The 17,519-nt window shown below is 37.1% G+C and overlaps 1 protein-coding gene across 4 annotated transcripts; it reads right to left on the bottom strand.

Annotated features, from left to right (window-relative positions):
- Window positions 1-1,502: 1,502 nt before the first annotated feature.
- LOC108677716 (microsomal glutathione S-transferase 1-like) lies at window positions 1,503-14,878 on the bottom strand. Of its 4 annotated transcripts, XM_018165986.2 has the most exons (6): window positions 9,936-10,016; window positions 5,827-5,950; window positions 4,564-4,640; window positions 3,593-3,660; window positions 2,308-2,510; window positions 1,503-2,120 (listed from the first exon to the last, which is right to left on the bottom strand). In XM_018165986.2, exons 2-5 carry the CDS (start codon window positions 5,947-5,949, stop codon window positions 2,341-2,343), a joined length of 438 nt encoding a protein of 145 aa, XP_018021475.1. In that variant the 5' UTR covers window position 5,950; window positions 9,936-10,016; the 3' UTR covers window positions 1,503-2,120; window positions 2,308-2,340. The 4 variants fall into 4 exon arrangements, with proteins under 4 accessions (XP_018021475.1, XP_047740586.1, XP_018021473.1 ...); XM_047884630.1 differs by lacking the exons at window positions 3,593-3,660; window positions 4,564-4,640; window positions 5,827-5,950; window positions 9,936-10,016 and adding exons at window positions 12,397-12,493; window positions 12,780-12,847; window positions 13,495-13,571; window positions 14,695-14,878 and having other exon boundaries at window positions 1,503-2,413; XM_018165984.2 differs by having other exon boundaries at window positions 1,503-2,510.
- Window positions 14,879-17,519: the final 2,641 nt, after the last annotated feature.

Genomic DNA, 17,519 nt, shown 5'->3' with positions numbered 1-17,519 from the left:
ATCTTATTTCTAGTTATATCTAGGCCTATCCTAAATGCACTTTGTATTGACGTCTCGGACAAATTTACGGCCGTACTCAACTCTACAATTTGTCCGAGACGATTTAAATTGTCATTCGAGATAATTGTGGCTACTTAGGAATAACAGCATTGAGCTTCCAGTGACGTGGCAGTCCATCGCTGTAGTCGACATAACCAATGAAATCTAGTATGCCAGCTGCATTCACGTAATGATTAAGAAGGCCCTATTTTCGAATCCGTTCTGTATGCTAATTGTTGAAAAAGCTCTAAGTCCAATTCGGAGAGAAGTGTCCTGTTTAAAAAAGTTAAAGAGTTCGTAAGTTCATCAGACAATCATTGACGGCCTTTCAAGCAAAATCGACCAATCATAGACAAAAAATTAGAGTGTAAGTACTTACGATCACTTAGCGAGTTCTGAAAGTATGGCCCCTGATAAAACAGTGTCAGGATTCATACGTGACTAGTGCGTGCGCACCCACGAGGGCACGTTAGTCATTTTTGAACATGAAGCTATTACTAACCGATTCGAAACTTCAGCAAACTCGCCTGCGAGCTCGAATTCAAAGTTATTGATGTAAAAATCTGAAAAAATTCCGTCCGCAAATTACTGATATTATCTACTTATATTTCAAATTTGAATAAAATCCGTTCATAATTGACGGATTTATGAGTGCCAGAGTTGAAAATGAAGTTAGGTTTGCATTCGAGCTCGCAGGCGAGTTCGCTGAAGTGTCGATTCGGTCTATTACTAGCTGGTGAAACAACAGACGAAAGGCTGCTGACTTACAGGAAGATTATTATTAAGAAACAATATTTTTTAGACCGTTGCTTCCGCTGCCTATCTTCCTACTTTTAACGTACGGTTACCTATCAACTGGACGTCGATAATCCCGTAGATATATGAAGAATTTTCTTGAACTTAAGCGAGCATCCAGACATTCAAATTAGGTTTCGATTTCAGACTGCATCTGTTGCAAAACCAGGAACTTTTTTTCTTTGTGCCGTACATTTAAAAAATCAGTTTCCGTATTTGGTCAAATACTTACAACTTGGATTCAGGTAATGCTAGCGCCGCTGCAATTCAGTTCTTATTCCTCAACCCAGTTTACCAGGAGTTTACTATACTAGTAGTTTTAAATTATATTAAATGTGACTGCACCTGCAGCTTGAAAAGTTTTTAAGCAGTACTTCAAATTATTGACAGAACAGAATGATTTAATACGGTAAAATTCCCGCTTCTGAAAAGTTGACAATAGTAAAAAAATATAACTCAGTACTCACAGCAGTGAGTGACAGAGAGCGCATTTTCTCGTCGACGAAAACTTGAGGTCACGCACTGACGGACAGACGGATGGACAGACAGACGGACATGGCGAGCACAACAGTGCATTTTTTCCATAAATGAGAAAATGCGCTAAAAAGTAAGAATTTACCGTCTTAGACAAAAGCTGATACAAAATAAAGGACGAATGAAACAGCATGTCTGGAAATCAGTTTATTGTAAGCCCCGTATCAAAAGTATTTCAATATTTCACCACAAAGAATCGATATTAAATATCATTATCACCTATTCTTTAATTACTACCGCACAAATACTACTCATCTTAAACTCTGAAATCGAAGTAAAAGTAATCAAGTAAATTACGGAAGATAACTTGTCATTTCATCAATAATATAATGGCGCAAAACCAGCCCAATACACCAGTAATTCTTTCTGGGAGAAGAAGATGATGCATCTAGAGGAAGAAGATGATACATCGAGAAGTAGATGATGCATCTATAGAGGAAGAAGATGATGCATCTAGAGGGAGAAGATGATGCATCTAGAGGAAGAGAAGTAGATGATACATCGAGAAGTAGATGATGCATCTAGAGGAAGATGATGATGAATCTAGAGGATGATGATGATGCATCCAAAGGAAGAAGATGATGCATCTAGAGGAAGAAGATGATGCACCTAGAGGAAGAAGATGATGCATCTAGAGAAAGAAGATGATGCATCTAGAGGAAGAAGATGATGCATCTAGAGAAAGAAGATGATGCATCTAGAGGAAGAAGATGATGCATCTAGAGGAAGAAGATGATGCATTTATGATGCATCTAGAGGAAGATGATGATGCATCTATAGGAAGAAGATAATGCATCTAGAGAAAGGAGATGATGCATCAAGAGAAAGAAGATGATGCATCTAGAGGAAGAAGATGATGCATCTAGAGAAAGAAGATGATGCATCTAGAGGAAGAAGATGATGCATCTAGAGGAAGAAGATGATGCATTTATGATGCATCTAGAGGAAGAAGATGATGCATTTATGATGCATCTAGATGAAGAAGATGACGCATCTAATAGCCATGAATGCATTAAGAATCTGCCCAATAATGAAGCTGATGCCCCTGAACGGCATCACGCTGTTCAGGTAGAAGAACGTGTGCAAGACCCGGGCGGCGGTGAAGCCGTAGAAGCAGACCTTTGCTGTGAACGCCGCTGGTTCTGTGGAGAACCACCACAATCCGTTATTATGTTGTGTAATGACTTATAATTTATTTTAACAATTACTTTAAAGAAAAAAATATAAATAAAAAAGTAGCAAAAAGTCAAAATTAGCATAGAAATTAACTGTCAGATAATTATTTCAGGAAAATACATCATGAATTAAAGAATTCAAAACAGGATTGTTATGTGATAAAAAATTTACAGTAACCATCATGAATTGAACTATGATGAGGACGCATTCCGAGGAGTCACATTCTCCCTCATATTCCGAGGCGTTTCATATTTATCTCTCACTCATAATGCTCATTACATAACATAACATAGCGATGTCGGCGCTGAAGAATAGGCCTGAAGTGCCTGTCGCCGATTCTTACTTTTCGTGACTTGTTTTCAGAAGATTCAATAGCATGTCATTTGACCGGATCTTTTCATGATAGTTTGAAATAGCTACTAGACTTCCACCAGGTTCAATATGGTGCTAGACATTTCAAGTCTGAACATATATGTATTCTTCCATATATGTATTCTTCCTGGATCTTGTCTGTTCTTAAACACGTATATACTCGGAGCGTCAATGATGTAATCCATGAGGCTGTTCCATGTGTCGGTGATTCGAAGCGAGAAGAAATGTTGTCGCGTGGATAAGTTGCAACGCAGTTTTTTAGTTTATTGTCGTGGCCCCTGGTGTTGGTTCTTGTTTCAAATTCTAGTAATCCTTCTGGGACCTTACATAAATCACGAGTATACTTGTATACTTCAATGAGGTCACCACGCATACGTCGATAACAGAGGCTTGGAAGCTTGATAATCATTAATCTGTCTTCAAAAGACTTGCCCTTCAAGCCTGGAATTATATTGGTTGCACGTCTATTAACTCTATACTAAATTTTTGTCCTTTTCAAATTTCGGCAACCACATGACGTTTCCAAACTCTAGATTCAGGCGCACGACAGCAACAAACAACTGCTTCATCGCTTCTGCATCAAGAAACTCGTAGGAGCGTCTGATGAGTCCAAGATCATTTTTGGATTTATTATAGCTTGCGTTTCAATATGCCTAGAAAATATGCCATGACACACCTGTGAGTACGAATATGAGTGAGATGATCCAATAGGCAGGGATGTTCTCGAGGTCGTTCAGGTGAGCTCTGTTGAACAAAAATGCAAACAATAAATCTTACTTCTATCTTATAATCAATAGAAATATATTGTTGCATCTTTGAAAAATAGAACAAATAATATTTTTATTGCAAATGTTTACAGTATTGTGAGTGAAAGTTTTGATCAAGTTCAGGGTGGCCGAGTGGTTGAGTTTGCTAAGATTGGAGCAGCGAGATGAGGGTTCGATACCCGCAGCTGGCTGTGAAAATTCTGGTCTAAATCGGCAAGGTAGCCGATCTTTTAATTGGTTAGAGCTTCTCTTCCAGCACCTTTAATTACCTGGATAAATTTCTATAAACTGAAAATGGCCATTAGATTGTTTAAAAATGACGGGCCCTTTTTTATCATATAATCCTAATAAAAATAGAGCATGTATATTCGTGAGCATGTGAGCATAATAGAGAATCAATATTCGTGAGCATGTGAGCATAATAGAGAAATAGTATTCGTGAGCATGTGAGCGTAATAGAGCATTAATATTCGTGAGCATGTGAGCATAATAGAGAATTAATATTCGTGAGCATGTGAGCATAATAGAGCATGTTAATTTTATTCGTGTGCTGTCAGTAACGAATCTGAATAAGTAACGGTTTGTACAAAAGCGAACGCCGCTGTAGCGGCACTGAGATGAGAGAGGAGCTAGCCTTTGGATCGAGGTTTCGAGCCTCTGAAAAGTGAAGACCGTGAAACTCTGTTCATTTTAGGTGTCACTTGTGGGGCGGTGCATCAGCATTGCCTATAGACGTCGAAGGCGGTGCATCAGCATTGCCGATAGACGTCGAAGGCGGTACATCAGCATTGCCATTAGCCATGCCCATAATGGACCCCATGTACGTGTCGGTACTAGAAGGGAGGGGGGGAATCTTAAAATATCAGGATCGGAGCCTCACCGTCTGACGCGCTCGACGTCTTCGTCGGTCTTCACTTTGCCGTTGGCGATGCGTGCGTCTTCGGCGTTGGCGAAGACCTGCGGTTTATTACGAAATTAAAAACAGCTTTGGAGGTGATTTAGAAATAATTCTTCTAGAGGAGGGTATTTTATAGTGATGGTGCTGTAAGATAATTGAACGAAACTATTGAGTGAAATAAATTGTGAATATTGTAAGCACGATTTTACAACATATAACAGGGCTACAAGAAAAAAAGCTGTTGCATCTATACACGAACCCTGGCATTTCCATAGGAAAGTGACACCGCAATTTCACGAAACCAAACGTAATCTTTTGAATTTCATTTATTTTTACAGATACTGAGAAGTATAATGCATAATTGGGTGAAATGAAAAATCTGTTTGACATCGGAAACGAAACTATATATTGATAACTTTGATCGATAATGAAAATAGTAGTTGATTTTTATAACCAAGATTAGAATACGAGATAGGAAGTCGCAATTCTGTCCATATTTGCCGCCATGCGATCGGAGAAAAACGCAAAATCCATTGCATTAGGAAGTTCACAAAAAATTTTCGTGCGAGGTCGAATATCTGAAACGACCGTGACGTCCATCCTAGCAACACTTTGCAGATGTGATAAATTTTCTATGGAAAATAACGACAACAACAGGAGGATTTGCAAGGTAAAATGAATAAAGAAAAGAAGGAAACAGAAATATTATGCATATTCAATCGAAACAACTAAGGCGAAAACTAAAGATATCGCAAATGATAATGGAAAAATAACAGCCGTTTGTTGCCCATTAATATGAGTAAGCAAAAACAATAACGGCAGATTTTTGAAATTATAAATGCACTGACAAATGGAGCAATTTCTAGACAATTTTTACGTTTTAAGAAAAATGTTTTTAGAGCAAAGAAATCGCTGATATAACTCGTCGTATTTTGTGTGCAAATAACATTGGCAGTGACTATAAACAAGCAAAATTTTCATTAAATAGGGGTTAACTCTAGGACATTTTCCTCACTATAAAATTTCTAGGGAATAAATATCCTGCCATAAATCTAATTTTGAAATAACGTTGATTGAACGTTGTTTTAACGAAATCAAGTCATAATTAACGTTGTCTCAACGTTAATTAGAGCGGTTGAACTAAAAAAACAAGTTTCAACGAAATCAGCTCGCAATCAAAGCTTTTTCAACGAAATATACAAACTAAACAAGTTTTTTAACGTAATTTGAGCAACTCGAACCAACCTTCTTGGCAATGCGGTGACGGGCCGTGAAGAGCGCCATGAGTAGCAGCTTCACCGCCAGGATGGATGAGCTTAGCGCCCACGTCCGGAACACAGGGTTACTGAGCGTCCACTGGCTGTCCATACTGGCAGGAGGGCAGTTAATGTTGAAATAAAGATGGAACAATGTTGGAATAAGGTTGAAATAAAGTTGAAATAAGATTGAAATAAAGTTGAAATAAGGTTGAAATAAGGTTGAGATAAGGTTGAAATAAGGTTGGGATAAAGTTGAAATAAGATTGAAATAAAGTTGGGATAAGGTTGAAATAAGGTTGGGATAAAGTTGAAATAAGGATGAAATAAGGTTGGGATAAGGTTGAAATAAGGTTGAAATAAGGTTGGGATAAGGTTGAAGTAAGGTTGAAATAAAGCTGAAATAAGGTTGAAATAAAGTTGAAATAAGGTTGAAATAAGGTTGAAATAAGGTTGAAAAAAGGTTGGGATAAGGTTGAAATAAGGTTGAAATAAGGTTGGGATAAGGTTAAATGTTGGGATAAGGTTGAAATAAGGTTGGGATAAAGTTGAAATCAGGTTTAAATAAGGTTGAAATGAGGTTGAAATGAGGTTGAAATAAGGTTGAAGTAAGGTTGAAATAAGGTTGAAATAAAGTTGAAATAAGGTTAAAATGAGGTTAGGATAAGGTTGAAATGATGTTGAAATAAGGTTGGGATAAGGTTAAATAAGGTTGGAATGAGGTTGAAATAAGGTTGAAATAAGGTTGAAATAAGGTTGAAATAAGGGTGGGATAAAGTTGAAATAAGGTTGGGTTAAGGTTGAAATAAGGTTGGGATAAGGTTGAAATAAGGTTGGGATAAAGTTGAAATAAGGTTGAAATAAGGTTGGGATAATGTTGGAATAAAATTTAAATAAGGTTGAAATAAGGTTGAACGAAAATTTAAATAAGGTTGGAATAAGGTTGAAATAAAGTTGAAATAAGATTGGGATAATGTTGATATAAGGTTGGGATAAGGTTGGAATAAGGTTGGGATAAGGTTGGAATAAGGTTGGAATAAGGTTGGAATAAGGTTGGAATAAGGTTGGAATAAGGTTGGAATAAGGTTGGAATAAGGTTGGAATAAGGTTGAAATAAGGTTGAAAAAAGATTGAAATAAAGTTGAAATAAGGTTGATGTAAGGTAGAAATAAGGTTGATATAAGGTTGAAATAAAGATGTAATAAGATTGCAATAAAGTTGAAATAAATTTGAAATAACATTGTTTCAACAATTGACTTTTCTTCAACGTTGTTTCACCGTCATATGTCAGGAGGCGAGTCACGGTAAATCATAACATGCATAATGCGAACAACACTTAGAACATAAAAAGAAGAATAATTTTCTGGGATTGGGAATAATGAAAGCTAATTCGGATGAAAGATTTAAATATGGGTTTTCGATTAAAAAAAACGCCCACTGAATTTATATATTATACGCAGCCTAGGAAAACGGTATTCAATTTACCGCATATTCAAGAAATGAATGTTTAATATTGTTCAAATACTGACACACTTGTTTGCCAACAGTACATGCAGGGAACGGACTGCCTTCAAGCCCCTTTACCGGGACAACTTGGGTCAAAATGACCCATGCAAGGGCAAAAAAGTTCATCGCAATTAGGAAAGAGTCTCACTCGTTTCTCTGTTTTCAATGATTAAATAGTTAGGCCTCCTACAGATATACGAGTGATACTGATGATACTGATGAAACTACGAACATCAATAGAAGAGTAATTTCTTTGAATTTTTTAGCGATTTTGTTAGATAAAAAAGTTCACTGAATTGATACTCAGTTAAGAAAAATACCATAAACTTTACCGTGCAGCTACTATTACAAAAATTACTAATACAAATTAATACAACGAAAAGTTGTGAAAACGTTAGGCATTCGGGCGCTAACAACTGTACACTCAGAGTAGTGAGCAAGACTTTGTCCAAGTAGCGATGTACAGGTCATTCTTTTCCAGGTTGACCCAGCACAATGGCGTATCAGTGCTACGAGCAGAAAGTGTGTCACTAGTGGGGCAGTACAATTCTCTGAATGTACACATTAACATCATGTATGTGCGAAAATGCACGCGAGAAACTAACCTAACTAACCTAGCATTAAATATTCGACGATAAGCTAGAAATAACAGAAATACGATCTTTTTGAGTGCAATATTGATCCATGCACTCAGAAAAATTAATGGGCCATTTCTTCAAATAGGGGCAATAGTTATAGCCAGACTGGGTTCTGATGAACCACCAAAGAGCTAAAGGTGCATCGCTATTTGGACAAATTCTCAGATTTCTCTGAGTCTTCGCTTCCTTCAATCATCGGTGTAAATGGTCTACGTGGGAAACATACACGACGAGTCTTGTAAAACCTTTTAAAAAGTGGTGTATGTGAAAATTATTAATTATTATGAATTCCTAATTCATCAAGTTCATTTAAACAAAAACGTTCAATATACCGGCGTTTTCATTCAACCCGTCGATCCAACACAGCTAATTACCGGCAATCTTATCTCAAGCGATAGTGCTTATCTCATGCAGCTAACTTATTCCTATACTATCAGCAATTTCGTTATCTGCATGAGCAACTTTAACCACAACCGATATTCATCCAACTAAAACCTGAATATGAATATCTCATAACATTTTTCATTATACCGCGTGAATTAAATAATATTTTATGTGGTTCAATTAGAAAATTTATCTTAAAATAATCTTATATTTCTCACTTGGACATGAAAAAAATGCCGTGAAATTTGAATGCCGAAATATTACGTAACAAATTGACTCGTAGACTTCACTACATCTTTGTTTCGTATTGACAAACCCAATTTTCAGGGGAATCTATAATTAATCGGATATGAATTCGACTAATTTGAATATCCAGATAATCTTAAGATTTGAATAATTCCTTGGTAATGAAACTAATTCACTGATAATAACGGGAAAATTTAGCGAGAAAGGATTTAGAAACTAAAAAACTTCAATAGGGCTTTCCTCGCATTAGGGCAACATTAATAATAACACGCATTAGGGCAACAAGTGTTATTATCGATTTTAAAATCACAAACTTTATTAGATCCGTTTAACCATTTTGCATGGTCATTACCCGTATAGTCAACAAAAACCATCCAATACTGGTGAGAACTACGATATGTAGTGTCCGATTATTATATAATAACGACAAAGCTGTTTCCATCTCGCTAGAAAGATGCTGATTCAGTTTTGCTTTAAAATAGATAGTTTCCATTAAAAATTGGCGACTTTATTGACGTTGACGTTATGCGCTGGGTAGAATTCTAGGTAAGGGGGTCCATTTGTTCAAGGTTGATAGAGAAGGTTCGAAATTATTAACCAATTATATTATTAACCTCTGTTCGAAAATTAACCAAGTTAGAAAGGGAAATATTCCATGTTTTTAAATTCAGTTTAATACGTATATTTGTTCATGTATTACTTATTCCTAAGTCCACGGTGTCCACCTGCTAGAAGTTAGCCTACGTCTGAGCGTAAGAGGAGATTGCAGATTAATTTAATTTTTTGTGCATTACAAAAAAAAAGAATTTGTAGAAGCTGTGCCGCAGGGTAGGGGCAGAGTTTCTGCAAACATGAACGTACGATGTTTTAAGTTCAACGTTCACTTCACGGTCGCAGTTACAAAACACAATATTGGTCAAATAGTTCTAAATTATAGTACATTCTGCATTTTAAATGCCCGACACTTCTGACAGATAGGTACATGTTGAAATGGTTGCTTACGGTAAACTGTATATTTCTGATCAGGAATCTGGAGGCTTCTTCCATTAAATTTATTGGGAATCAACAACTTTATTTATTTATTTCATTCAAAACCCGCAGACCCTACAGCTAAGTGCAAGGCCATTGAGTATAAAATAAACAGACAAGAACTGTTGAAGTCATCAGGTACAGACAAATCATTAGCCCGGTTAGGTGGAGGATTTAACCTTGGATTTTAACAACTAGACCTGCTATAACACACCACGCACTTTGTTTGTCACACATATAGATCATTTGTAAATCTACATAAATCAGAATACAACAATATCGCTGCTATACTTACTTAACAATACAGATTTGATGCAAGTATTGAAGATCTACACGTATGCAACCTTTCTACTCGGACGCCAGGCACACACTGGAGTCTGGAGTTTGGACTGGCCCGCAGGGAGTCTGGCAGTAAACATGTACACCAATTACCAACCGCAGCGGTAGGACATGTCCGGCTTGTTGCTGTGGCTTGGCAGAGGTTCTTGATGAATCAAAATTGTGACCTTGAATTGGATACTGCTACCAGGTAACATCAACATAAAAAAGTAACAAAAACGTAAGTGAAATGCTCATTGATGTATGTACAAATTGTATTTACATTATATGCATATCATATAAACGACCGAAACTCTAGCTAATTTTTAGATCCAAATGCGTTGATGTATTCAGCGTATTTTTGGCTTAAAAATGCTAGATCTATCTTGGAAGTCATTGAAAGAGTTGGCAACACTTCTCCCGAGTACCACGATAATTACCTAACTGCTCCTAATGATAAATGTGTTGTACTTCTTGTGAAGTGGTACCGCCCCCAGTACCGCCATGATAATTCTTTCCTACTTCTAGTTAGTTTAGTTGCCTCATGTTTACTAGCGCTCCAGCTATTTAGCTATCACGCTCCGGTAGTCAAGATGAACATCACCAACGAGGTGGAGGGTCTCAATTATTGAAAGTTTCTTGAATAAAATAATCGATCATCGCCCACATGAGGTGGAAGGTCTCAGATGTCCATCCCGCTGAAGCTGGCGCGAAAGAAGCAGCGATATCATCTAAAAGAGACGAAGTGACAAGGAGGGACAGGGAACAAGGAGGGACAGGTGACAAGGAGGGACAGGTGACAAGGAGGGACAGGTAACAAGGAGGGACAGGTCACGAGGAGGGACAGGTGACAAGGAGGGACATGTGAAAAGCAACAGAAACGAAGACACTCGAACAAGAGGTCGCTTACACGAGACGTCGGCCGCCCGCACGAGAGAGACAGAGAAGGGAAATGAAAGGAATCCTACCTACATAATAACGTAAGGTATCCTACCTACATAATATCTTAATGTAAGAATACAACTGAGACCTGCAGTCAGACACCGCGAGCTCAGCGGTGGGGCGCTCAGGAACAATCCCCCTAGGAGCGCGAAAGCCCATATGACTTCTGACGAGCACGACACGCGTCAGAAGTCCCCCTGAAGGATTTATTACTCTTAATGATGGATGAAAAATACTTGCAATGAAACGGTACAACTTTCGGGTGAAATGAACATTTTCTGATTATTAATGCACGTACCTAAAAGAAGTTGGATTTAATAATCCTGTATTTGATAATCGCCCAATCCTGTATTTGATAATCGAAAGTCTCCAATTATCACAATCATCCAAGTTACACCAAAGGCTACTCTTGACTTATACCAAGTAGAAGCAAATGATGTTTTTCCGAACGCGAATAAGAAATGTATAAACATTATATATTTTTCGATGTAGTTTGCATTTCTACGTTCAAATTTCTTTATGAAATTTTCATACAATTTGTAAAATAAGTAAATTCGCCCAATTTAACAAAAGATTTTTTAGAACATTCACAAACATAGCTTAAAAGCATTATTAATTTCATTTCACATTAAACTTACATGAAACGAGAACATTGATCATTCCCAAAATACATTCAAGTCCTGCATAACAACATTGAGCATTCCTTTCATAATATCACAATCACTTTGAATTCTAAAACATAAACTGGAGGAAATAACTAGCCAAAGCTCGAACCTATTATTCTGAAAAATAAATGCAGCACATTGATCAAAAATAGTGAAACTTTTAAATTACACAACGAGTGACTGCACCTGGTGTAAGCTTGACAAGTTTATAAGCGGTAATTATTTTACAATTATTGGCAGTACAAAAGGATTTAATACGGTAAATGTCCACTTTTGAAAAGTTGACATTAGTAAAAAAAGTATAGATTTAACGTCGTTAGACAAAAGCTGATACAAAATAAAGGACGAATAAAACAACATGTCTGGAAATCAGTTTATTGTAAGCACCGTATCAAAACTATTTCAATATTACACCACAAAGAATCGATATTAGATATAATTATTACCAATTTTTCAATACCGCCCAAATAATAATAATTTTAAACTCAGAAATCGAAGTAAAAGTAATCAAGTAAATTACGGAAGATGATTTGTCGTTTCATCGAAAATACAATGGCGCAAAAGAAGCCGAATACACCAATGATTCTTTCTAGGGGAAGATGATGCATCTAGAAAAAGATGATGCATCTAGAAGATGATGATACATCGAGAAGTAGATGATGCATCTAGAGGAAGAAGATGCATCTAGGAAAAATTGATACATCGAGAAAAAGTAAATGATGCATCTACAAGAAGATGATGGTGCATCTATGATCCATCTAGAGGAAGAAGATGATGCATCTGAAAGCCATGTATGCATTGAAAATCTGCCCAAGAAGAAAACTGATGAACCTGTACGGCATCAAGCTGTTCAGGTAGAAGAACGTGTGCAAGACGCGGGCGGCGGTGAAGCCGTAGAAGCAGACTTTTGCTGTGAACGCCGTTGGTTCTGTGGAGGAGAACCACCAACATCCATTATCATGTTGTTAAATGATTGATATTTTATTTGATAATTATCTCAAATAAAAAAAGTAAAAAACACTGCCAAAAGATCAAAATTAGCATAGAAATTAGCTGGCAGTTAATTAATTCAGAAAATGCATCATGAATTAAGGACTGCAAAACAGGCCTATGTGATCCTAAATTTAGAGAATGAGATGATGAATTCAACTATGATGAGGACACATTCCGAGGCGTCTCATATTTGTCTCTTTTTCATATTGCTCATGACACACCTGTGAGTACGAATATGAGCGAGATGACCCAATAGGCAGGGATGTTCTCGATGTCGTTCAGGTGAGCTCTGGTAAACAAACACGCAAACAATCAATTTTACCTTATATCTTATAATCAATATGAAAAGATTTGTTGCATCTTTGACCAATATAACAATTGATATTTTTACAGCAACTATTCACAATATTGTGAGTGAAAGTTTTGATTAAGTCTAGGGTGGCCGAGTGGTTGCGTTCACTAATATTGGAGCAGCTAGATGAGGTTTCGATTCCCGCAGTTGGCTGTGAGAATTCTGGTCTAAATCGGCAAAGTAGCCGATTATTTTGGTTAGAGCTTCTCTAGCAGCACCTTCAATTACCTGGGCAAATTACTATGAACTGAAAATTGCCATTTGATTGTTTAATAATTACAGGATCTAATTTAATCCTAATATATTGAGTTTGGTAATTTAATTCGTGTCCTGTCAGTAACGAATCTGAATAAGTAAAAGTTTGAAAAAAGCGAGCGCCATTGTAGCGGCACTGAGATGAGGGAGGAGCTAGCCGTTGGTTCGAGCCTGTAAAACTGTTCATTTTTTGGTGCCACTGGTGGTCAGAATTTGATATACGTCGAAGGCGACGTATCAGCATGGCTATGGGCCATGCCCAGAACGGACTTCATGTACATGTTACTAGGAAGAGGGTGAAATTAAAAAAATCTAAGTAGGAGCCTCACCGTCTGACACGCTCGACGTCCTCGTCGGTCTTCACTTTGACGTTCGCGATGCGTGCGTCTTCGGGGTTGGCGAAAATCTGCAGTTCAATACGAAATTACTAGCAGTTTTGGAGGTGATCAAAATATAATTCTTCTAGAGGAGTATATTTCATAGTGATAGTGATGTAAGGGCATTAAACGAATCTACTGAGTGAAATAAATTGTGAATATTGCAAGCACGATTTTACAAATAACAGGTCTGCAAGAAGAAAGCTGTCTCATCAATCACGTGCCCTGGCACTTCCAAAGGGAAGTAACACCGCTATTTCACGAAACCAATCGTAATCTTTTGAACTTTATTAGTTCTTACGGATATTAACAAGTAAAATGCAAAATTGGGTGAAATGAAGAGAGTCATTTTAACGTCGGTAACAAAAGAAAAGTATATATATATATATATATTAGTATAGGTTGGCAGAATTTCTTCTTTCAAGCAGGTTTCATTGAAGACCAGAGAATTTGTTTTATTCGCAATTTTCTTATTAGTTTTTTCAATATATCGAACAATATTTTTAGTGTGAACTGGCAAATCGAAAATCAGGTTACCGATGGACATTTTTATTTCGTTAACGACGTTTCGAATGTTTCTATCATTCATTATCAAGTTAAAAGGCACATTGAGTGATGAAATTAGCGTCGACATAAGTACAAAATCAAGTAAAAAAAACAAAATTGAAATCAATCCCAACTTAAAAGATCAACTAAGAGCGGAAGCAACGAAACAACGAGGAACATCTAAGTCTTCAATCCTCACACCAGCTCTACGCCAGGCTGCAAAAGATCTCAGAGATAACGACCAAATTGTGATCCGTAAAGCCGACAAGAGTAATTTGTTTGTTATTTGGACAAAACTGAATATCTATCAAAAATCAGCGACATTCTTTCCGATGACACCAAATTCTGCCGCATCGCACGAGACCCAACGGAACAACTGCAAAGGAAAGCTAACAAACTGATCAGCACTGCCAACTCCGTTGTAGGGCCTAGAAAACTTACGCCTATCGTCGGAAGTTACTCTCCCGGGTATCTCTACGGAAACGTTAAAAACCACAAGCAAGGCAATCCGCTCAGACCCATCATCTCTCAAGTCACGTCTCCAATCTACAAAACAGCCAAAGAACTGGATACAATAATAAAACCGTATATTCCGAAGCAATTCACCTTAAAATCTAGAGATGATTTTTTGGAGATCCTCCGTGCTGCACGCCCATCTGGCCTTCTCGCGTCACTTGATGTCACCAGCCTCTTCACCAACGTCCCTACTGAAGAAACGTTAGAAATCATTGCCAAGCACGTATATTCTCATCCAACTCTGCCGGCTCCACCAATACCTAAGAAAATTCTCATCGATTGTTTTTTGGCTAGGTAAAACTAATGTAAGATTGTTTTAAACACTAATGATACACACAGGAAAAGGCCACAATTGGGGGATTGCTGTGTGTCGTAGGAAATGTGTGGCAAGAAGAAGAAGAGAGAAAAAGAAAAAAAAAGTAAAAAAAAAGTTTAGCGGCTGATCTGGTTCTTTCGCTACCAACAACTCTTCTAATGTACGCCAATAGATATTAGAGCGACATTTAACAAAATCTATGGGACGTGAGGACTTCATGAGAGGTCATGCTATAGATTGAATAAATACAGGCTGGCGCTAATGATAGTGCGCCGTGGGACAAATGTTCCTCAACTGTGATCGGATAGCTCCGACTAACACGTCGCCAAAGTACGTACGTTTCTCACGCTGCGCGTGCACGCAACAAAAGAAACAAATAGAGCCGCAATGCGCAGCAGTTCCAGACTCTGATTTAATCCAAATCTTTAGTCATACCTGATACTAATTAAAAATAATATTTCATTGTAGCATAACGATTACGGAATCGGTAGAATTAAAATTATTTTAAACTTTATTTATGAAATAGCCATTCAGTGCATGTACATTATTGAAGTTTTTATCAAAATGTCATGAACTGACATCCGATTATTATATTCCGCACGTTCATGTACTATATACAAGAAAATAGTTTTAAAAATACACAGCGAAGTCCGTAGGACTTCGCTGTGACTAAAGGACTAAAAAAGGACTACGCTATGACGTAGGACTAAAAATACACGTGAAGGCGGAGAATTCAAAGACAGCGAGCTCAGGGAACTGAGTGCACGCTCTGACCTTCATGCGTCTGGTATACCATTAGCAGCTGATGAATTATGGAAATTAGATGTGTTTATGAATTGCCTAATATTAAAATATCTTCATATTATATTAGGCCATTAAATTAATTTAAAATAACTGGAGCCGATAACATTTGTAGAAACGTTCTTACCAATATGTATAACTAATACGCAGCCATTTAATATGAAGTAATATAGGCTGACATGTTCATTGAACATAGTCCGATTACATAATTATATTTCGTGAGACTTGAAAAAGTTAGTTGCAACTATACGTTTCAAAGAGAATCTCCAATGCAAATATAATTCTCGAAAGTGTATGATGACGAGTTAAGGTATCATGAACCTTTCAACTTAACGTCCTGAATTTCCCATGAATTGAGAGCATGAAAATAGGAAGCTGCAGCAGTCATTAATTACTGTTACTTGCAATAAAGTGCAGTAAATTTTGAGGGAACGACACAGCAAATGAAAATTAAAAGTTTTTATGGCGTATATGTATCAATATAAATGAATACCGGCATTACTAGGAAATAAGCTATACTCTGGTAGAATGAGTGCATGTTACGAACGACGAGCATGTTTACAAATTAGCTGAAGCTTCACGATGTAAGTTTCGTGATGACATATAATGAGTCTACAAACGTTTATCAGAAAGAGTTGTGAAAAATATAAGAAAAAATTGATAAACGCAGCGGAATATTTCTGTATCATTGTGTTATATTAGCATATAATTAATATTTATTATAATATTTTTGCAAATATTTATGTCACTTATTTTTGCCGTTGTAATAATATCATGTTCAACTGCGATGTTAATTCAATGGTGAAACCAACGACTGTTGAGACTCATTTTACAGTATTTAATGATTCTACTCATTATCTTTCTGCTACTTTCTTGATAAAGATAACCTTTTTCATCTAATCAATGGTATTAACTGTAGAAGTAATGAATTAGTAAATTGCGATTGTGATTTGTGTATGTGATTTCAGACGGCAGACTTAATCTTCAAAAGCACATTAAACTATAACAGTATCGCCTGTTGTAGCTGTCTNTGTTAGGTGATCTATAAAGGACCCCTATGGGGAGGCTATCCTTGCCTTTTAGAGTAAATTCGCATCACACTGATTCTCTAGCTGATTGATGCTCTGCAGATAACATAACTTGCTGGGCTCCATAAGAGGTTCTAACCCACAGAGCTTCACCTCTATTGCACTGCTCTTCATTTAAGTCACGAAAACAATTAAAACCTGGCAACTGAAATTCAACAGGTACAATTGTCCCCCTGTGATTTTTAGGGAGTGTTTCTGCAATACAAATAATGTTAGTATAGGTTGGCAGAATTTCTTCTTTAAACAAATTCTCTGGTCTTCAATGAAACCTGCTTTAAAGAAGAAATTCTGCCAACCTATACTAATTTTCGCACTCATGACCCGGCAGCAAGAGAAGAAGCAATTACTGTAAGATACAGATATGAACTTATCCAGCGACAAATCAATATTATTAAATGCGAACTTGAAAAGTTGAAAGCTCAACTCGCCGAAGGTTTTCGAAAGCTGTTTCAAGATATCACCAACGAGCAACGCCATCGCAAGATCCTCGATGAATTGACCAGACTTCGTGACGCCCACAACAACAGCGTCAAACTCCGGACTCTAAGGAAACTAAATCGCCTCTACAGAGGTGACATCTGCTTACCGCAATATACTGATGGGTACATTAACCTCTCCTCTCACACTCTGGACGAAAACCAAACCGAACTTCTGAATCTCGGAATGAATTGTCACGTGATGTCAAAATTTAACAAGACAAAGAAGAAAAT

The sequence above is a fragment of the Hyalella azteca genome, unplaced genomic scaffold (assembly GCF_000764305.2).
Source record: "Hyalella azteca isolate HAZT.00-mixed unplaced genomic scaffold, Hazt_2.0.2 contig15760, whole genome shotgun sequence".
NCBI classification, from domain to species: Eukaryota; Metazoa; Arthropoda; class Malacostraca; order Amphipoda; family Hyalellidae; genus Hyalella; species Hyalella azteca.
This window is presented reverse-complemented; position numbering and strand designations above follow the sequence as displayed.

Excerpts from the sequence above, each read along its gene's own strand:
- LOC108677716 (XM_047884630.1), bottom strand. The coding sequence starts at position 14,817 with ATGATTTCTAACGTTTCTTCAGTAGGGACGTTGGTGAAGAGGCTGGTG. Across the intron at positions 12,494-12,779 it reads GCTCATATTCGTACTCACAG|AACCAACGGCGTTCACAGCA; the intron begins GTGTGTCATGAG and ends TCTCCTCCACAG. Across the intron at positions 2,414-12,396 it reads AACAGCTTGATGCCGTACAG|GGGCATCAGCTTCATTATTG; the intron begins GTTCATCAGTTT and ends GATGCCGTTCAG.